At 39.9% G+C, this 21,667-nt stretch overlaps 2 protein-coding genes across 11 annotated transcripts in view; both read left to right on the forward strand.

Annotated features, from left to right (window-relative positions):
* Positions 1–14,974, forward strand: part of MARK1 (microtubule affinity regulating kinase 1) — a 60,642-nt gene extending 45,668 nt beyond the window's left edge. For 3 of the 10 annotated variants that reach the window (XM_064446288.1, XM_064446290.1, XM_064446297.1), the window contains 6 exons: positions 811–1,004; positions 3,603–3,703; positions 6,748–6,906; positions 7,717–7,971; positions 10,696–10,740; positions 12,876–14,974. In XM_064446288.1, the coding sequence (XP_064302358.1) occupies positions 811–1,004; positions 3,603–3,703; positions 6,748–6,906; positions 7,717–7,971; positions 10,696–10,740; positions 12,876–13,230 (1,109 nt within the window). In that variant the 3' untranslated portion in view covers positions 13,231–14,974. The remainder of the gene's footprint in view (positions 1–810; positions 1,005–3,602; positions 3,704–6,747; positions 6,907–7,716; positions 7,972–10,695; positions 10,741–12,875) is intronic. The other 7 variants (XM_064446289.1, XM_064446291.1, XM_064446292.1 and 4 more) reach the window with 6 other exon arrangements.
* Positions 14,975–17,406: 2,432 nt separating this feature from the next.
* Positions 17,407–21,667, forward strand: C3H1orf115 (chromosome 3 C1orf115 homolog). The gene is made up of 2 exons (XM_064446301.1): positions 17,407–17,825; positions 20,160–21,667. The coding sequence occupies exons 1-2, from the start codon at positions 17,532–17,534 to the stop codon at positions 20,277–20,279; spliced, it is 414 nt and encodes a 137-aa protein (XP_064302371.1). The 5' UTR covers positions 17,407–17,531; the 3' UTR covers positions 20,280–21,667.

The raw sequence follows: 21,667 nt of genomic DNA on the forward strand, positions 1-21,667 counted from the left end.
GACAACATTTTTACCAAATAATCAGGAAACATTTTCAGGTGAAAGTGGTTACATCAAAAAGGAGTGCATATTTAAAACATTAAACAAAAGGTAATTTCTTTTCTTCTCCTCAAAGGGACCTATCAATTCACTAAAAATATTTCTAAAATATTTGGCCCTTTTCTCTGCCTAATGTACATTGTTCTTTCTAATTTTTTTCCCAGTAGTATTCTCCCTCTGTGTTATTGTGGTGTTGTTTTTTCAAAAAAAGTAACCAATATTGTGCAGATCATCAACTAATGTAATTTTATTTCAAGGGAATGTAAAATTCTACTGATGGAGGATTTGCCCCAAAACATTTCAAAGAATGATGAGGGGGAAAGAACTAATTTTTCCAAGTATAAACATGCTTCTAAACTAAGTAATTCTAGGGTTTTCAGGGGAATAACATCTTTCATAGTGTTTAGAGGAAGAGATATGCAGCAAAAGGTACTAAAAAATTTTTTAAAGTATTCTTTAATTCCTTTTTTTTATAATATTGCACAAATTACATGGGTTTAAAATGAGAATTAAAATACTCTTTGAGGTTTTACATATTGATATGAAATAGATACTAATTCTGAACTGCAAATTGGTAATGAAGAGAAAGTGGGTAAAAGAACGTAGGCTGTCAAAGCTCAGTTTAATAGGTTGGTAATGTGCTGAGTTTGCAGTCATAGTTGATCGAATGCTTTTTTCTTTTGGACTTGGGGAATTTTATTTAGACTATTTTGGCCAAGAAAAATGCAGTGATTATTTTTAGGTATTATTAATACTGTTTTCATTTGGCAGTTGGTCCCTCAATTCCTCCTGCTGTGTCATACACAAAAAGGGCTCAGGCAAATAGCGTGGAAAGTGAACAGAAAGAAGACTGGGACAAAGATGTCTCACGCAAACTTAGCAGCACTACAGTGGGATCCAAAGGAGAGATGGCTGCAAGTCCACTTGTGGGTCCAGAAAGAAAGAAATCAACTACAGTTCCCAGTGTGAGTGTGTGCGTTTTTGGCTGGTTATATTTATTTTTCCCTATTTAAACAAAATCTGTAGCATAAGGTTACTGTAGACATAATGGTTACTGAATAAGCCACTAAGTCTATTTCTGGTAACTCTTACTGGCAGACAGAAATAGGCTACAGTGGATGTCTTCTAAAATTAACCTTTCCCTTCCCCCCACAACTTTACTTTTTCAAACACTAACATAACAGTAAGTGCAAGAATGTCTGCATATGGGCAAACTGAAGATCTGTGAAGACAAACAGTGGATATTTAGGGAAAGAATGTAAGAACAGAGCCAATACGGAGTGCTCTTTTTCTGGTTTCTGACTCTTGTATATCTACAAGGAAGTCGAGGGTCTTCCTGAACAGATGAAATATCCAGAATGATCCTACATGCTACCCCTTGTGAACTTTTTTCTCTGTGAATCTGTCTGTCTGGCTTTCTGAAACCACTTCATTTTGGACTTCAGAAATGGGGTGAGGGGAGCAACCCACATGTTCCCTAGTGTGTGTGCCTGTTGATGTTGAGTTGCGACCTGGTTCTTGTAGTAAGAAATGAATTTGCTAGTTCTTCTGTTAAGATATAATTTGGAGTTTTGCAAACTGCTATCATATTACTGCGTCAGACATCTTTGTTCCAAAGAGAAGAGTCTGTCTCTCCTAATGTGAAAGCATCTGCTTTGCTGTGTGTAAGTTCATGTGCAGTTGTATCAGTGTTCAGGACACACAATGAAAAAATATTGCATAGTGTATAAACAGCTACTTAAGAGTTCACGTGAGGGAAAAAAAGTAAGAAATATGCATGAATCATAATTGAAAATTCAAGTACATTCTTTGCTATTTAAGAGACACACTGTATTAAATACAAAAAATTCTGGCCATCTTTTAGTACAGTAGATGAGCAGCAGGAATTCTTATTGTCCTTTGACATTCTGTGTGCTGGCTCCCATCTTTGATATGCTGGGAAGATGATATGCATTTATGCTAGAATTCTCTTTAAACAAAATAAATGCTAAGTTCGTTTAACTCTTCATGTTCTGCAGGCTGTGACTGCAATACATCCACGTTTTAAACATTTTTTTCAAATCTTAAAATCCATCCCCCCCCCCCCCCAAGTCTTTGAAATTATGGCTGTGTGGGTTGCATGCAGGAACTTCAAGTCTTCTAAGATGAGATTTCATATCTGAGCTTTCCCAAAACTATATCGCCCCAAAGCTGATAACAGTCATGTATGGTACAAGCTGATATGTCGAAAGCATTTCTCTGCTTTGTGAGAACTAATTAAATGGAGCATCCTTGCTACGAAGAATGAGAAATTGATTTACTTGCTAATGGCACTTCACTATTTGTACACTTTTAGCCCAGTTACTGTTTTGGGGACTTTGAAAGGCTTTGTGGTGGGCACAATTAAGGAATAATGGTGTCTTGATGTTGCACCTGTACGTAAGGTTGAGCAGCTTACACAGAAAAAAGTGAGTTTGTTTTTTAAAACTCAAACACTTAAACAAAGCTAATTTAATGTGCTTAACTTAAAAATACTTTTGTGTAACACTGAGAATAACATGATACTAAGGAAGGCAGGATTTCTCACAAACATATTTATCACCTTCAGTCATATTAGTCTTTCTTAGGAGAGTTTACTTTCAAAAACAGTTACTGCAGTTGTTAATCTTCCTTAAGAATTGGCTTTGAAACAGTTTATTCAGTACTCTCTGCAGAGTGATAGTAACACTGAAAAGCTGTAGATGAGGGAGACCTAAACACACAGTAAATCTTGCAGTGTTCACAATGTCCTACAGTACCCAGTTAGTGTATTTGAAATCTTTTGCCAGCATGCGTCAGTATGTAATGTTAGCACTCTGCGAACCTCTCACACCCCAAATTCAATATGTACTGTATTAAAAACTGAGACTTGTACGTCAGGTACTGAAAGTAAGTCTTTAGCAGCTAATCTGTGCATGGCAGGGGGAGGAGAACGTTTGTAGGTATTTTATGAAGCATATGGAAACTGAAATTAGGTCTTGTAGCAATAAATATCAACGGGTCTGTCTTTCTGTGCTATTTGCCATGTTATCTGCATGATAATTTCTGGGTTGACTGACACAGATCAATAATCTTTTAATTTTTATCTTGAAAATTCTTTTGACTGGGGGCAACAAACTGTAGGGCTGGAGCTGTAGTTGGCATCTTAGTCTGCGCAGGGAAGCCTTTCAAACAGCCAGATAGATCTGTTCTCTGGGATTCCAGTTTGTTCCTTTGATCCCAGAGAGAAATAATTCAGTAACTCAGTATGTGGGAATTAGACGATAATAACACTTAATAAAGCAAGTGTCAACAAAATTAAATTTCTCTGTGTTTTCTTCTAGCGTACTCTCAATGGTACAGTAATGAGGTGGTGAATGAGCTTTTGGAAAATATAGCTGACGATATAAATGGTTTGTGTTGATAGATTAATCTAGTTCATTTGAAGACATTAAGAATATACATAAATAGCTGAAACTTTTGATTTGCCTCCAATGCTTACATTTTTGTACAACATAATATATAGTAGAAAAAAGTATTTAATTTTAGTCTTCATTTTCTTCTAGAGTAATGTATTTTCTGGTAGTGGAATGACAAGGAGGAACACTTATGTCTGTGAACGTTCTTCAGATCGCTATTCTGCAATACAGAATGGGAAGGACAACAGGTATTCTTCAATTTTTCTTGCTTATTAATTTGGGTACAAGAACTCAGGCGTAGTAGTAGTAGTAGGTTATGCAATTAATCACTACCATTATGAAGCACGGTGTGACATACATTAAGTCTGACTGTATGTTTTCATCTTGTCTTCCACTGCAGTTTCTACGTTTGTGATGAAATTTATAGCTAAATGTGTAGATCTGCCTTTGCCTCTTTTTATGGAATCACATTTATTGCAGGGGTTGTTCCACAACACAAAATAACTATGCCCACAGCTAAGTAGGCAGTTCTGCTGTGGAGAGCTTCAGATGGATTGCCCTACCATTGTAGCCTAAGCCTTTTTCATTTCTCCTAGTAATCACTCCAAAAGTTTGAATTGTTATAACTTGTTGATCCTTTTCAATATCATTTTTTTGGCCTCAGTAATATTTTAGTAGTGATGGTAACCAATTTGTATCTGTATGTGGGATGATAATTACACTCAGTTTAGTATGTTTTGTTAAATATTTTTGTATTTAACAGTGCCACAATTACTTTTTTGGAAATATGTTCTTTGTTCATCCTTGGTGTCAGTTAACCCCTGTACCTGACTGAAAAATAAAACATTGGCTTTAATGGAGAGTAATAAAAACTGCTGCCTTTTTGGTTGGTTGGTTTTGGGGTTGGTTTTGTTTGTTTGGCTTTCTTTTAGTTTAAAGCAATAGAGTCTGCTCTGACTGTTTGTTTGTGGTTTTTTAAAGCTATTTAAATAAAACAGTTAAAGGTAAAATGAACCAAAAAATCCCTAGAATGAAATAAATGCATCACTGCTAGATTATGTTAATTTTGGAAATAGGAAAAGTATAGGGCTGTTGACCTATATTAAAATTAGGAGCTATGGAATTTGTAAAGTACAGCTATTTAAATTGCTTTAAGGAGGAGGTATGTTAAAAAGCACAAAACTAATTTTCAATATTAATTTCAAATTATTAGATGGGTGTTTTCAAAAGCATCTTTCCAAATTTTTATACTGTTTAAAATATTTGAACAACTTCTATAACAATCCTTTTTTATAAAGAAAGATAACACATGTTGTTTAGAATGAGGGTTAAAATATACACTAAAATAGTTTTTTCTGATCTTGCAATGATTGATAAAGCTTTTCTTTCAGTAGATGTAAAACCATTATAATGAGAAGGGATTTTATTTAGAACTTTCTCATTTTACAATTTTTTATTTTTCTATAGTATTGAAAAGGCAGCTGACTCTTAATCCCTGTTCCTTTCATCAGTTCAATGAATGCTCAGTTCTTCGGGCATGTCCTGAAAAATGAAAGACAAGAATTTTCAGTTCTATTTTTGCCTCTCCTACCGTACGCTGTGTTGCAGTTCAGTCTGGATTTGGTGTAGCTGAACATCTTGTGTCATTGGATTATTAATCCAAAATCTTTACCTCTTTGCTACAGATATTATTTTGCTTTGGGACTGTTGTTGCTAATACTTTATTAATGCAATTTAGTTTATGCTTGTAGAGGCAAACCTTTAGTTTGGCTTAAGTCATTTGACTTGTGTTTTAAAAATTAATAACACAGTAGTTTTGCCCCTGCTTTCATCCCTTCCTTGCCACTTAGGGGAAGCAGAAATATAAGTACTGGTGGAAGGAACTGTATCTTGAATGGGTTGGCTCAGCCTAGCAGTGGTTAGGGTAGAGAGCTGGTACGGACAGAATGTTTTTGCTTGAAGCAGAGCGGACCATCTTGTTCCCCTTGGCAAGCAGCGCAGGTGCTGCTCTGCGAGGCTCAGGAACGAGCCTTCCCTTGCCTGGGGGGAGCACTGCCGCCTTCCTGGGGTCGTGGGAGACTTTACATCATGTCTCTGTCAAGAAGTAAGTTCCTGACTGAGCTTTTACAGCTTTCCAAAATTTTATTTCACTTTCAGTGCTTATTTGAAGGCAGGTTGAGGGGTTTTGGTTATCATGTGCCCATAGGGATTTTATCTTTTGGAAAACATCCAGCATGGCAGCCCCAGGTACTGATAACCAGAGGATTTTTCAGATTGCAGTGCTGTCACTGTCAGAGGCATTTTATGGCATATTGACATTCTCAAAGGTATTGAAAATGTCTTTCAGAAATTAATACAATTTTGTCTTGCTAAAGTCGTCTGGCAGCCATGTAGTAAGGTGCAAGTAATTCCACATATGTAACATTTCAAGGTGTTACCATGATAGAGAACAAAGTGATTAGAAATATAGATGTGAGGCTACCTATGGTTTGTGTGTCTTCCATTGTTCCTTACTGATATAACACCCCTAACTATTTAATGGCTGATGACATTTGGAAGAACTTAATCAGAATGGAAGGGATTTTTTTTTTCCCTCTCCTAAGAATATGTTGACCACTTACCTAAAGTTCAAAATTGGTAACTTTTTTGTAAATAAGGGGAAAAAAATAAAGCAGAATTGCTTTTGTGGTTGCTGAGTGGTTGCTGCCTTGGACCTTCTCTTCCATAGGTTGGGGCTTTCTGAGGGAACTACCTTTCCCTTAAAACACTATGGAAAAGTCCAGAGGAGAAGCATAACTTGGTCCTTTAAAAACACAGTCACTTCCAAATGATAATTTGACAGCAGTTCCAAATGTTTCAAGTTTTAGGTGTTTTAATTTTAACTGAAAATAAGGGTATTCACTTCACAAAAAGAGAGTGTATTTAATCAGTCTTTTGCAAATTGCTTTTTCAGTATTTTTTACTATTTCTACGTACTCTTTGTGGTCTTCCTTCATTACTTTAAATAATGTGTGTGTAAGCTTTAATCTTGGGAAGAATGAAAAGACCTAATTTAACATCTATGGTAATTTGATTTATGGGTGAACACAGTTTTCTCAGAATTCTGTATTCTTTACTTCAGCTGACTAAGGCAGCCTGGTCACTCAGTCTTCTGGTTATTTAAACAGCACTTACTATGTTATAAAAGAAAAAAGATAGTTCTTATTTTCCCTGTTTTCTGTGGGGTTTTACACTAACTTTTATCTTCCCTTTTCATTTGTCCATCCCTCCTGCCTTGCTGCCGTGGTAAAAGCCTAACAGAAATGTCTGCAAGTAGCACATCTTCTGCTGGCTCTACAGTAGCTTCTGTATCAACACGGCCTCGACATCAGAAGTCCATGTCTGCCTCCGGACACCCTATAAAAATTACACTGCCAACCATCAAAGATGGCACTGAAGCTTACCGACCAAGGTAATAAATTTTTTATTATTTCTTTAATGCTGTGCACTATAGAAATGTTGTTCAGTTCATGATATGCTTCAATATGTTCGTAGTCTATTAGAAACGGTCACGTTGCATTCTGTTTCAAAACAATAGCTTACTCAAGTAGTGTGGGTATAACAGATGATTTAAGCCTGATTTTGTTCATCGCATGTGTTTGCATACAGTTTAAAAAGTTCCTTGACTGCCTCCCTCTGGAAGCTTCGGGAAAATTAAAGTAGTTAAAAATTTAATTTAGACAGGACCATACAGCACAGGCCAATGTAAATTCAAATGAAATACTGAAATGTTAACCTCTTGGTTTTGTAAATTGCTAGGCTCATTTCTGTCTAAAAGCACCATAGTATAGTTGTTCTTGCTATTAACTGCCCAAATAGCTTTATTTATGATTTGTGCCAGATGGTTGATTGCTTCTTAAGAAATACCTGTTAAGTTTTTGGAGTGCTTGTGGGTTAAAAGTTTTGATGAACATATTTTTCCAGAAGACGGCTGGGAACACTTTCAGATCTTACTACAGGCTTTTCTACCTTTTTCCTTTGTCCTATCATCTGTGTGTACTTTTTTTTAACTGCTCTTAATGCTTGAGATGATTTGACTTTACACTGAAAGTATCTCTTGATTATTTCTAAGTATGAATCATAACAGCAAATCAGTAGCAGATTCAGGTTTTAAAAAACAGAACCACGAGCAGGGGTTTTTTTCCTATCTTTGAGAAATGGTTGTCATGTAGGAGGGTTTCTAGCATAGTCTTTCTCTTTATTTATGCTTCTGTTTTCCCAGCAGTGCAACTCAAAGAGTGCCTGCTGCTTCCCCGTCTGCTCATAGTATTAGCACTACCACTCCAGACCGAACCCGCTTTCCTCGGGGGAGTTCAAGTCGAAGCACTTTCCATGGTGAGCAGCTAAGGGAGCGGCGTAATGCCACTTACAATGGACCGCCCGCCTCACCATCACATGAAACCGGTGCTTTTGCACATGCTAGAAGAGGGACATCAACTGGTATAATAAGCAAGATAACTTCCAAGTTTGTTCGCAGGTTAGTACCTCGATTTTTAAGAAAAAAAAAAAAGAGCCCAGCCTATAACTAGGGCCATAACTGCAAAGTCATTGAGAATTTCCAGCTTAAGTCTGAAGTAAATGTAAATTTAGTTAGAATGCTGCTTGTTTTGTGTGTTCCTTCCAGAACCTGCCTTGTTTTACTTCTCTGTGTATATTGTAACCGTTATGATTGAAAAGCTGTTCTGCTTCTTTATCTTAAAGGAACAAGAGAATGCTACTTAAAAGGTTTTTTGCTCACACTTTACAGCTAAAATACAAAGATGCTACAATTAAGTTAAAATCAAATTAACTTAAATACTGAAAGCAGTGACTTAAAAATGAGTCATTATTTAATGTTAACAATATTTTACTTTTCTAACTGGGTGCAGTTTTGTTGCAAGGGCTATATTTACAACAATTTCATTGCCGTGCTTACAGGGACAGGTATTAACAAAGTATTTCGAAGAATTCTAAAACCTGTGAATAAGTGAGAAGTTTAGAAGTGAGCAGAAGTCTGGATGTCTGGGAATACTAATATTTCAGTATTGTGCAGCCTCTCGTATCATGTTACCAGCTTCTTCAAATGTGTAAGCTCAGGATTCTGAAAGAAGAAAATCTCCACATCCTGGGCCGGCATTCATTCTTGTGATGATGCTAACAGTACTAATACTGTTAGGAGAGGTGTTGGGAAAGATTTTCAAACGCACTGTTTAATATCAAGTGACTGTTGACTTAGCGGTCACAATAGCTTTCCCAAAAATGGACTTAGAAAGAGGCAAACTGAAAATCAACAGTGATTTACCTATAATTCTTAAGCCTACTTATGGATGTGTCCATACTGCATTATTGTCGGTTTTACAACAGAATTATATCTTGGAAACCTCTGTTTCCTTTGCAGAATCATGCTGTTATGTAAAGAATTCTATCATTTCTGTGGTTTTAAAAAAAAACAAAGCTAGGTTAAGCTAGTAGTTGCAAATTTGTAAGTAAAACATCATGAATTGCATAAAGTGATATTACAAGTAAAAAGAAGAAAAAGTGCAATGATGTTCCTTATAAAATTGATTTAACCTGGTGAGCTGATAACGTGTGTCTTAAGTAATTCCTCCTGCAATGACCAAAAAAAAAAAAAAAAAAGTATGTGAATGACTTTCTTTTTTCAGAAACCTGCAGATACAGGACTATGATATTCCATTATTGGTATCTCCAGCACTTACCTACTTGCGAGAAGAGAGTTTGTTCTCTGGTTTTAAAAGAAAAAAAAAAAAAAAAGGTTTAGCAAAGTTAGTCAACTGTTGTCAGCCAATTTCAAGAGCGCAGGCTGGTTTTTAGCACTATAACTCATTGTTTTTTGCAAGGAATAGTATCTTGAATTTTTTTGAAGAGTCGGATCCAAGAATTCCTACTTTCATTATGTTAAGCTATAATATTAAAATAATATTGTAAATGTAAACTATGTATTTAGAATTAACATACTCTAAATTTAATCTTTTAAAAATATTTTTACTATAGAACATTTTAATACAATTTCCTATTATGTTTTATACCGCTAAAAATACTTTTTCCGATAGTGAAGACCTTGTAGGTTTTTGTTTGCTTGCTTTGTTGCTGGTGGGGTGGGGAGGGGGTTGCTGGTGTTTTATTGTGTGTTTATTTCTTTTACCTTTGGGTTGTTTGAGACTTTTAGTGGCTGGGATTAAATTTTTTGCTGTTCTTTAGTTGGATCACATAACTTGCATGCCTTTTAACTTCTGTACTGTTCAGGAGATAATAGTTTAAAGCATACTTTGATTAGATGGTGTCATGAAAGACTTTTTTGACTATCTTTTGGGAAAGGTAAATGCCTTTTCTGGTAAGTATATAAAATAAATGCATAATGAGAATGCTTAATGTATAGGGTATTGAAGTATTTTTTTAATCAATGGTTTATGTCAAGTGATACTTCTGATGTTAGTTACTAAAGTATTTGTGTTTCAAAGTTATTAAATTAATTGGTTAATTGAAATTGGGTTCTAAAATATTTGTACAGCAGCACTAGGAACGTACCTAGGTGGCTTATACCATCTATGGATATGTTTCAAGTTGCTTCAGACTAAAAAGGCATAGTATAAAACAGTTCCTTGGTAAAGTACAGCTCTAATTCAACAAGATAAAAAAAGATATGTTTAACCTCAAGCTCACCAGTAATCTTACCAAACTCCATGTAACAGCTGATTCGCTTAAAGTTAAGCAGATGTTGAAGTAACCTTTCTGAACTGGGCTCCAAACACTTGGTCTCGCAAACTCTAGGCACCTCTGATCTTTAATTACTTGAGTGTGCTTAAGCATGGGCATGTACTTAAGTGCTTTCAGGACTAAGGTCTAAAGGCCTGGCCCAGAAGGCCAGAGTGGAGCCCCCCTGGACCACCTTGATCAGCTACTCCTCTGTGCTTGCTGGAATTACATGTGGCCATTTCTCTGTCTGCAGTAGGTTGAGAACATCATGTTAATTTTACCATCAGTTTTAAAAAAAATTAATTACATGTCAGAGCTGAAAGAAGTTAAGGGAAATTAAAATTACAGCTGTGAAAAAATAGTATTAAATAGTATTAGGCTTGACATGACTATACTGATTTATTTTCTTTTTTGTTCAGTAGCTATTTAACAATGTTCTAGATGTAGGTTTTCTTAACTTTTATTTTTCACCTTTATCATTGAATCTCAACCTTAACTTTGTTTTGAGGGATCCAAGTGAAGGCGAAGCCAGTGGCAGAACTGACACCTCAAGGTGAGGAGCCACTATTAATACTTCGCTCCTAGGTCTTTCGCATCAAGGTTTAAGTGATTTCTTAAAGACTTTTAATCAGATGTAAAATAGAATAGTGCTTAAGTAATCTGCATTTTTTAAATGCTTTTTTTATTTGGGGGGGGGGGAGGGGGTTTTGATGAGGTCCTTTATCCTTCACTCTTGCTTTCTTGCGAAGTATTTAATATAAAACTTTATTTAAGCATATTCCTTTGAATAATAAAGACCCCTGTAGGAGTTAACAAATCATTTAGGCACTTAAAATCATGTTTTGGCTTATAAATATTTAATGGTGTTTACTTCTGGTTTCAGTGGAAAATGTAGCATACTTTGTGTGTGTCTCTGTGTATATATGTATATATTAAAATTTTACTAGTTACATACTGTGTTCATTACTAAAGCTGCTGTTTGCCATAAGTAAGCACCTTATAGTCCCTGAGAAATGAATGTCACTTTGCACTGAGAAATAAAATAAGTGACATTCAATGGAAAAGGGTGGAGACCGCTAAATGTTGAATTTGTATGGCAACCGCTGTACACAAATCTGTAGATGCTTTGTTAGTAATAAAGCATTCCTTCATATGCTCATTTTCCAGTATATCTGCTCTTTTGCCATGTTTCAGCATTTGGTTCTGCATTTTTGGTGTGCTTAGCACAGTGCATAACTTTTTATTTTTATGCTTTCTAATGAACAGGCATTGTAGTTTGCATTCTAAACTGGTCACGTACAGAAAGTATCGACTTAGTTTTCAAAACAGAAAGCCTTTATTTAAAAAAAACCCAGCACATTCTTAACAGGAAACGTTGTTTAATACGCAATGCATTTTATCTATGTTAGCCTTTTTCAATTCAAAGTCTATTAGCTGTCAAATTCTTGACGTGGAAAGGGAAAAGAGATTAATTAAATGTTCAAATGAAATGAAGTGTGAAGTTGCTTTCAACTCTTGCTTTCATTCTCTAGCTTCCTCTACTTTTTGTCATCCTACAGTGTCTGTTTTGGGCTAAAAGTCATTTGAGATCTTATCCCTGCCATACTCTATCCCTCAATATTGATGTGGTTCTCTGGGGATCACACCAAAAGTTAAATTAAAAAAAAAAAAAAGCTTGTTTTGACTCCTCTCTGAATAGTGCCAATTTATAGACTATCAAAATGAGAACAGCACCTTTCCGCAGCGATGGATGGGGAGGCATCAGGCATCTTAAGTACCTGGGACAAGAACAGAAATAGTTGGCTGTGGAATTACTTTAAAATAATTAGTGCTGTTTCTCAAAATGTTTTCTACAACGGAATAAGTAATCTTTTCGGTAAGGAAGCATCAGAGTAAGAACATTCATTGGAAACTACTCCCTTGAAATTTTGTCCAGGTCATTTTATCAGCTAAAATATTTTGTGTCTACATGTCACTTTCTTCTGTGAAAAAGCTGCTGGCTGTGTACTCCACTGGTTGAAAAACAAGCTGTTTATGATCAAATTACAGCACAAAATTCTGCTTCGTCAGTTAAAATAAAGCATGTTGTTATAAGGTGGTCTTACACAGAGAGAGGTCAAAAATACTTAATAAAGGCAAAAGAGGGGAAGGGTGGAAAAGAGAGGAGGGAATTAACTGAAGACGTGTGAATTGCAGGGTGGGATTTCTTCCTCTGCTGCTTTACAGTATGGTTTATGCTTCAGGATTGTGTCCCTCAACTTCAGCTTTGTTGGTGTATGGCATGCTCCAGATCATGAAATCAGCAGAACTTCAGTCATGCTTTTACATAGATTCCACTTTCTTGGGAGCAGTATGGAGTAACGTGTGTCTGCTGCGGTTACCATTGCACATGTTGTCATCAGAACATTTTAGAGCAGGGGTTTCCAAACTTGCTTGGCTTGTGTGGCACCGCTGGGAGCTGCACCGGTGCTGGTAGCAGCTCCCAGTGCTGTGCCAAAGCGTGCGGGAGTGTACGAGATGGTGCACAACTGTTCCAACAGTATCCATCGAACTCTGCGAGTTAGCTTGCGTGTGTTTAGCAGTGTGTCAGTTGCAGTTTAGGAACCCCTGTTCTAGAACTGTGTTTATCTTCTGTCTCTTGGCTATCCTGCTTTTATTTTTGACTGTTCCGTGTGTCACTTCTTCCAGGAGTGCTTCTGGGGAGCCAAAAGACAGAGAGAAGGAGGATAGCAAAGATTCGAAGCCACGTTCCTTGCGGTTCACGTGGAGTATGAAGACCACTAGTTCTATGGACCCGAACGATATGATGAGAGAGATTCGGAAAGTGTTAGACGCTAATAACTGTGATTACGAACAAAAAGAGAGGTTTTTGCTCTTCTGTGTTCACGGTGATGCACGACAAGATAGTCTTGTTCAGTGGGAGATGGAAGTCTGCAAACTGCCACGATTGTCACTCAATGGAGTTCGATTCAAGAGAATATCTGGGACTTCCATCGCATTTAAGAACATTGCATCCAAGATAGCAAACGAGCTTAAGCTGTAAAGAGAACCTACATTTTTTGGGATCAGGGAAGATTCATACATGATCTACACTTTGAATGTACTGGTTACGCCTAATGTGATTGGCCTGTGAAACTCCCCATGTAGAAATTGTCCTTATTGCAATAAGGTTATACATAGTTATTCAGAATTGTAAAGTTAAATCCAGTATGACCTATATTAAATAACTGTAGCTAAAGAAGTTATGTTCACATGTACAGGTAAGTATATAGAGCATTCTGTTCATTTTATGTTCATAGAGTTGTATAATAAAAAGATGACTGCTTAAATTCAGATCTTGTATAGTTGTCTAGATTTCTGCACAGAAATGTATGTTTGATGCTTTCAGTTGGAAAAGTTCTTCCCTATCATTTACATTTTTGGTGGGTTTTATAAGTCTTACCTCTATCATGCGTTTTTTAAAAAACTTGTGTCCTGAGTCAAATGCACAAAAATAGTTTTCACAACTGTAGCATGACCATTCTTAATTATTTAAAGATTGTTCATGATTTGAACCAAAAGTTATGAATAATCGGCTTTTGTTCTACACGAGACTGTTCCTGCTTATCTTTGGCTCTTATCCTTGTTATTGGACAGTGTTTAGTTGAGAAAAAAGAAATACAAACGTGTTTACAGTGTTGGCACTTACAGTTTGAAAACTTTTTGTTCTGCCTTGGGCTGGCTCAGAGCTGTGGGGGAACAGAAACCAGGCGTAAGTGATGTTCTGTCTGCAAATTACAGTGCTTACTCCCATGGCCCATTAACAAATGTAGCACCAAAATGGAGAACCGTAATTATTTCATTTTAATATCATGGTGTAAAATATCACTTGTTTGCTGCCTTCAGAATACTATAAATTCCATTTTATGGAAGTATATTAATAGTGGGACTGTTTAATAGCACAAGATAATCTGAAGTGTTGACCAACTGTATAAGTTAATAATACCACCTCAGGAATTAGCTTGGCTTTTGGAACATGTGCCTCCAAAGAGTACATGCAATTCCACATAATATTTTACAGCTAAACATACATTGTTTATAATGAGAAATTGTTGATTTATGCTTTTGTGGTTGTACAGTTTGTTCCCATGTAACCTGTTTGTGTTTAATATTTTACCAGATTTCTTGTATTTATTCCACATCATTATGCCTGTAATGTGCAGCTTTGTAATTAGGCACTTGCCTACAGAAAAGAAAAAAAAAAACCCACATTTTTTTCCTTCATAATTAATGATTATAAACTATGTAAAACCACTAGTACTGGTACATTTTAATACTTGTTATTTTGTACTGAATTAACCATAGAGGTTGGTTGTGCAATGTTATTTAATGTCGTAATTACTGTAATATCAACATATGGGCCCCATCTGCACACTCTTGTGAAGAATAGAAAGTTCATTAAGAAACTGTCACTTTAAAAAATAAAAATAAAAAAAAAAGCTGTGGTAAACTCTGTAACCCTAAGTTAGAAGGCTGTAAGTGTAGTAAATGTGCCATTCTCTAATGGCTTCTTGACTGAGATGGACTTTACATACTGTACTGTGATGTAGCTTTCCTCTGTAACAGTTATGTTCGGAAATGGACGTGTATTGTTGCCTTAGAAAAAGGGTGGTGTTTGGAGAGAAAGAACTGTAGCCCCTTTTCTTTTTTTTTTGTTTTTTTTTTTTACCTGATGTTCATTGAAACAAAATCTGATGCAAGTCATCTTGATTCACTGGTGCACTCTATTAAAACTTACTTGAACAGTTCTCATACTAAAATACTTGTTGTTTGCCCTTCATAAAAGCGCAGTCGCTACTGCAGGTAGCAAAATAGTCTAAAGGTGTTCAGACTTTATCTTCAACGTTGTGTGAATTCAGGATTGGCATTGCATTGGCTCTGTGGTCCCGCACTGTCCAGAAAGTGTCAGTGGCTTATCACTAATTGAAAATGGATGTCCAGGAGCTTTTCCAGAAATTTTAAAAAAATCAGCCTCAGGAGGGGTTTGTGGGCCTGCTCAATTTAGCTGTGAATGTTCGGTTATCCCTGAAAATACACCAGTGGAACGTAACTGTGACGTTAATACATGGTCTTGGATTAACTTAGTCATGAAACAAAGCCCTTTGCCTTTTCGGAATGCGGTGGGAAAAATATAGGTCATGCTGTGAGATGGTAGATTAAGTACTTAAGCTAGCTTCCCGCTTTACGGGCCCTGTTTTTACACAGCTAACTTTGCCCTAGATTGCTGCTGCTTTTCAGCGCTTCATGTAACCAGAGATGAATTACTGTTCCACAAAACACAGACATCCTCGCAAGGGGAGGGAGGTTACAAATTTTAGTTCAGCTCTCCCATGAAACACGGCACCCCAAAGTGCCAATTTTAATGTTTCAGTATACGGACAGTTTGCAAATGGTGGTATTTCCAGCAACTGCCAGCAGTGTCAAATTTCCCTGATTCCCAAACCCTTCCGACTTCTTTCCTCCTTTTGCCTGCTTGGAAGATGAGCTGTGAGCCACCTTACGCTCCCTGTAGCGAATACACCCAGTGCTTCAGTGAGGGCACGATCTGAGTGTGAAAGCAAACTGCACCCAAACACATCATCTGGCTTTCCAAATATCCTGGTCCTGGCAGGAATAAAATTGGAAGATCAGAGAAAGACTTTCAGAACTGCTGGTTTTATTGGCAAGCGGAGTGTACTTAGCGTGAAAATCGGTAAGATGTTGCATACTGAATCCTCAGTGCCTGTTTTTGAGGCCCTCAACAGCTGCCTTGCTACATACCTGTTACATATTAAGTTACTCCTTGGGTAAGAGTGGGATAAGAACGCTTGGATCTGAAATGCAGCTTGACATTCATGTGGGAGGGGATCAGTGGAGCATTTTATCAGCACAGCCTTAACTCGAGAAAGCCTAAAGACAGTTAAATGCCACATCATGTTCCACAGCTCTAGGATGGGCTAGGGATGTCTTGGATCTTCAGAGGGCTTACGCATTTGAGTGTAATATCTTGGTAGCATTGCTAGAGGGTGTTTCAGGGGGGTGGGGGGTGACCAGTTAGACTCCCACATGGTTCTGCTCATTTGGATTGGGGTTGGGTTTTTTGAGTGGTACTCGGAGCATGAAATCCTGCCCTGGGTTTAGATCTCCATCTCAGCCTTCTGGAGAATTAAATCAGAAACCTGACGATGGTAGAGGGAGTGATGATGCCTTTAATATAAAATAGGGGGAAGAACAGAGTGCTTTTCCCACAGCAACAGACCTGAGGCTTAGCTCACATCTTCCACTGTTCAGAGGACTGGCCAAGCCATCCATTACACAGCTTTCTGGCTGGAGCTGTAACGATGGTGAGACAACATCCCTGGGGCAGAGCACTATGCTACGTGCAGGATTTACTTGCTGAACGCTGAGGATACATTTGGGGAGACACAGGTTCAAGGCTTTGTTCCTCAGTAAGAAAAATCTGCAGTAAATGATTAGTCTGTCCCCTGATTACATCTGTTCGTCCAAAGTATTTGTATACCTATTGAACGTTGATAAATAGATCAACTGGTTTAATAAATAATACCAATCATCCCTCTACAATCTTGCTTTTCTTGATCTACCCCAGCTACACAAACAGTGCTTGGGAAGCACGACCATGAACCTGCAACCCACCCAGCCGCAGAGGCGACCAGCCTCCCCCTGCAACTGGGCGAAAACCACTGAGAAAGTTCGCCTTCAGATCAGGGCTTGGGTACTTTCCCCTCGGCCGAGGGCGGCAGAAGGGAGCCCTGCATGCCGCAGGTGCTGTTCACCCGAGGCTGTAGGTAGGAACACCTGTAATAGGGGGATCACCAGGGAGTCTGGCTTTTTTTTTGGGGGGGGGGGGGGGGAGCGGTAGAAAAGTGCGATCCCCTAAGTGGAGCGGTGCGGGCGGTGCCGCAGCCGGAACCATCCCCGTGCTCCGCCGGGGGTCCCGGCGCGGAGGCCGGAGCTGCCCGGGTGCAGTGCGGGGGCTGCGGTGTCCCCCCCGCCCCGTCCCACCGCTAGCGACTGGGGGGTGTCCGCTCTCCGGGGCTGGCGGGGGGCCGCTCCCGGGCTTCCCCCAGCAACCCCCGTCTTGCTCCAGCAAGGCGAGACGCGGTTTGCCGGGGGTACCGGGGCTCCCCGCCAGGCACCCCCGGGTGCCCCGGGGCGGCTCCCGCGGGAAGGGCCCACAGGGCGGCGGGGACCGGGGCGCCTCTTCCCTTGGCCGTCCCGCCCCGGGGAGGGGGCAGCGGCCGCCTCCGGCCACACCTGTGGCGCAGCGGCGGCGGAGGAAGCGGCAGGCGGGCGCCCGGCGGCACCATGACGGTGGGTGCGCGGCTGGGCGCCAAGGTGAGGGGCAGGTACTCCCGCCGCGGGCCCGGCGACGACCAGGTCTCCATCCTGCCCGGCGAGGAGCAGCAGCAGGAGGGGGGGGAGGAGGAGGAGGAGGAGGAGGCGGCCCCGCGGCCGGCGGCGCTGGAGGAGGCAGAGGAGGAGGGAGCTGCCTCCCGGAAGGTGTGCTTCGCCCTCCTGCCCGACTCGTACGAGCCGCTGCGGCCGCCGCGGGCCGCCGGGAAGCGGCCCTACGGGAAGCGGCTGAAGAAGTACGGCAAGGTGAGGGCGGGGGCGCCGCCGGAGCGGGGACCTTGCGGGGCTCGGCACCGGCTCCCCCGAGGGGCTCTCGGAAGCCGCCCCTCGCCCTTCAGGCGGTTTAGCTGCGAGGCGCCTAGGCGCCCTTAGGTGCTGGGGGGGGGGTGGGGGGTGGGGTGGGGTGTCAGCCCCGGGCTTCCTCCTGCCGGGGAGGCACGGCACCGACCCTCGCCTGCATCAAAGAGCAGAAAATCCGCCGGTCTGGAGTGAAAATGACACTAAGCTGGTCCGTGTGACGGGTACTTTGCCTTTCTTTGTTCTCCGTTTCCTTCGGCGTCATTGTTTTGATACCGTTTCTTAAAACTTCCAGTAAATTAGCCTGCTTCCCACGTCCCCCCCCCCCCCCCCCCCCTTAAGTGACCCAAAGAAAGGGTGCTAAAATACCTCCCGTGCACTCCTTTGCCGGTTTGCCTTCTCGGTGTCCCCTGAAAAGCACTGGTACGAGTTAATGAAAAAAATGCAACATGTTCTTCATTGGGTAATTACTGTTTTGACTCAAATTGTTCTTTTGCTTTCCTGTGAGGAAAGTTACAAGTCCTGCAGTCTGGTGGTTATTTTTACTTCCCCTGGAGGGCGGGTGCCTTTAATTACAAAAATGCTATTTGGAAGACTTTCATTATTTTTTCTGTCGTTCATGTCACTTAAATACAGCTTAGGAATGTCTTGTATATTTGTAGCAAAAACTAGTTTCTCTGTCAGGAGGAAGAAGCTGCCTGGAGGCTTTTCTTGGAGAGATTACCAGTTTCAGTATGAGACCTGACTTTCTATTGCATTCTTTAAAAAATGATGATTTTCTTAAAGGTATGCTAGCGATGTCGGACATCCAGAAAATGCCAGTTACCTTGGCATAGTTACATAATTTTGACATTCACAGAATTTACAGATGATGGCATTAGCCACGAGCTGACTCACAAATACTACTGTTTCGTAAAGAGGTGAATAGAATATTTCATTCTTCCATGATGGGTTCGACACTTTGAGTTTCCAACGCTGTGATTTCCAAACACATGTAGTACGAAGCAGTCTCAAGCCCGAAGAGCTTCCAGCGTAGGCTTGGTTTATACAGAGCAGTTCTATAAGCCTGGTTATGCCACAGCAGTTCATAGATTTGCTGATGTGCTATTACTATATATGCTGTTGGTATAAGGGTGCTTATAATAGCTTTCAGAGCACAGGGTAGTTCTAGAACACTGCATATTCCCTTTTGCGTTGGTCAGACAGCGTCCCCACGGGGAAGGTTTGCCAGTTTAGCTTTGGCACTAAAGACCACTTGTGGAAGTGTTGGTGACGTCCAGGTAGGTAAATTGTATGCGGTGCAGGAAGGAGGAAAGAAGTCACCAGTGCGACACAACAAGACGGGCAGATGTGGGACAGGAAGGCCCTGTGTCTCCTCTGTCCCCAGGCTCTACCTCTGGGTTTGAGCTGACTTTTTATTTTGCCGTCTTAACTCCCTTCAAGTAAGTTTCCATAGGGGTAAATACAGCAAAAATCAGCTACACGGTGGCATCGTGCCAGCTGAGGGGTTTTTTGTGCCAGTACCACTGTAATCCATCTTTAAGAAATCCTAGGCATATAATAGATATTGACTGAATTTCATTGATTTCATTATATTTAAAAAGATACCCTCTGTTTCAGTGTTTTCCATATTACAAGAGATTATTTCGATCCAGTCCCACACAACCATGAAGCGTTGCTAGCAGTTAATGCTGATATTCCTCCCAAACTGACCACGTTGTATTGGATTAAAGTTTTTAGTTTAAATAATCTGTAGTAAGTTATCTCTAATGCAGTACACAGGTGAGTTCTTAAACATGTACAGAAATGAAAGGGGTCAAAACATTCTTATTTTGACCCAAAAAATCTTGTTTTGACAAAAAGCAATGAAATTTCCATAAAATTATTCTCAGTGATTTACTGCCTTCTTGTTCAGCACCAGTTTTAACCGCTTCTGTGCTTTCAAGAGTTACTAAAACATACTTAGAACATGGGGGGTGAGGGGAAACATACCTCTACAAACTAGGTGTGAATGTAAACTAATTTTATTCTTGAATAGAAGCCCACGTAAAAGCCTGGCTTCCTGTGGAGGCTGCATCCATTCGGTTTAACTATATTCTGTAGGTATGTATTTCTGTATAAAAATAGATGGTCAAATGTTGTTCCATGCTCAAACCCTCATTAGCTGTGGGAGAAGTTAATTTTCTGGGTCAGTGACATTGGCTGTCGGAATGATTTTATGTCAAGGTATTTTCTATTACCTTTTTTTTTTTTTTTTAATCCCCTTCTCCTGTCTCTCCACAGAATGTCAGCAAAGCTTTGCAGAAGGGATGCCGCTACTTGGTGGTTGGCCTGCAAGGATTAGCAATGGCCTATTCCGCTCCCTTTGGGGTGGCAGCTCAGGTGGCGTCCTTTGTCCGCTAGCACAGCTCCACGCACGCCACCGGGGAGGATGCAAGACCATTGCTGCTTTCTTAGGATTAAATGAGACCCACATCTGAGAAACTTCCTGGACAGACGGTCCCAGCCCTTTCCCCTGGACTGAGTGCTCTTCTCTGCAAAAACTTCCAGCGCTTTATCAAATGAGATCTGGTTGAAGAAATGCAAGGATGAAGAAATAATCTTCGAGTAATTGAGCTGAGGTTTGTTCTCAGACATGGGTTGGTTTTCTGAAGCTTTGGGCTATGTGTGGAAGGGAGCCAAGGATGAATGGAAAAGCAAGTAGATGAGGGAGAGAGGAATGAAGGGAAGTAGAGGATGGGGGAGCAGCTAGGGAGGTGGAGATCTGAGTCAGGCTACTGAGAGGAATTGTCAAAGCATTGGAGGAAACAGATAACAAGGGATCAGGAAAAGGTAGGCTTTGGTTTTCTGATTGCCTCCCTTCCACCCTGAGAAGGTTAAGATTATGAGTATACATAAAAATATACTCAGGTATAAATGGACTGTGGTCTGAGACATGGTGAGATTTGCTGCATCCCTGTTGTTCATCTCAAACACTGGAAATCATGGGCCTTTAAATCTTAAGACTGATGTAAAAAAGCAGAAGGAAAATGAGGTGTGTTTGTCTTCTGATTTGGGGGCATTAAAGGTTCACTGTGATTAATATTTGAAACTTTGCCTCTGCTGCTGTGAAACCTGCATACACTTCTCTTATTGAGAACAGTGTTCATATCTGATATACCTGATTCTGGAAGCTGGAGCTATAAGAACACCCAGTTCTGTGGTGTTTGCCGGAGAAGACGACGGATTACCAGTTGCATCTGAAAAAACTGCATACAGCATTCAGTGTAAGAATGTACAACCATTTGTACAGGAATGCAGCCAAATAACCTGCCAGCTCCATCTTCATTTCCGTATGTGGAAGCTGCAGCTAGAGAACGTCAACATCAGATGGCTCAGCTCAAGTCATGTGGATGGAGCAGCTTCTGTGTCGCACTTCTAGGGATATAAATCTTGTATTGATGGCTCAGGAATAAGGGGGTTTATGAACCTTCAAAATTCTGTGCATTTTGGTTTTGTTTGGGTTTTATCTATCAGTCTTTTGTGGCAGCAGTAAAGGATTTCCCCTCCTCGCACTTTCTCTGTATTATAGATCTTTTCTAGTGTTGATAGTGGTTATGGAATCAAGGAGTTGATACGTTCTGGAAAAAAATGCTGTTGATTTGCTTTCTTTGCCTTCTTTTGTTGAAGGGGTTTGCTCATCTTAGCAAACCACACTATTTCTCTTAAATGTAGCAGATGAAACAAAGATGGATTTTTTTTAATGCTCTTTTCTAACTGGACTGTAAATAAAAGTAATGCGATCTCTGTAA

The sequence above is a fragment of the Phalacrocorax carbo genome, chromosome 3, assembly GCF_963921805.1.
Source record: "Phalacrocorax carbo chromosome 3, bPhaCar2.1, whole genome shotgun sequence".
Lineage (NCBI taxonomy): Eukaryota > Metazoa > Chordata > Aves > Suliformes > Phalacrocoracidae > Phalacrocorax > Phalacrocorax carbo.

Bases quoted from the DNA above. Each gene is read 5' to 3' on its own strand.
- C3H1orf115 (XM_064446301.1), top strand. From the start codon at position 17,532: ATGACGGTGGGTGCGCGGCTGGGCGCCAAGGTGAGGGGCAGGTACTCC. The intron at 17,826-20,159 runs GTGAGGGCGGGG...GTCTCTCCACAG, and splicing joins GGCTGAAGAAGTACGGCAAG to AATGTCAGCAAAGCTTTGCA.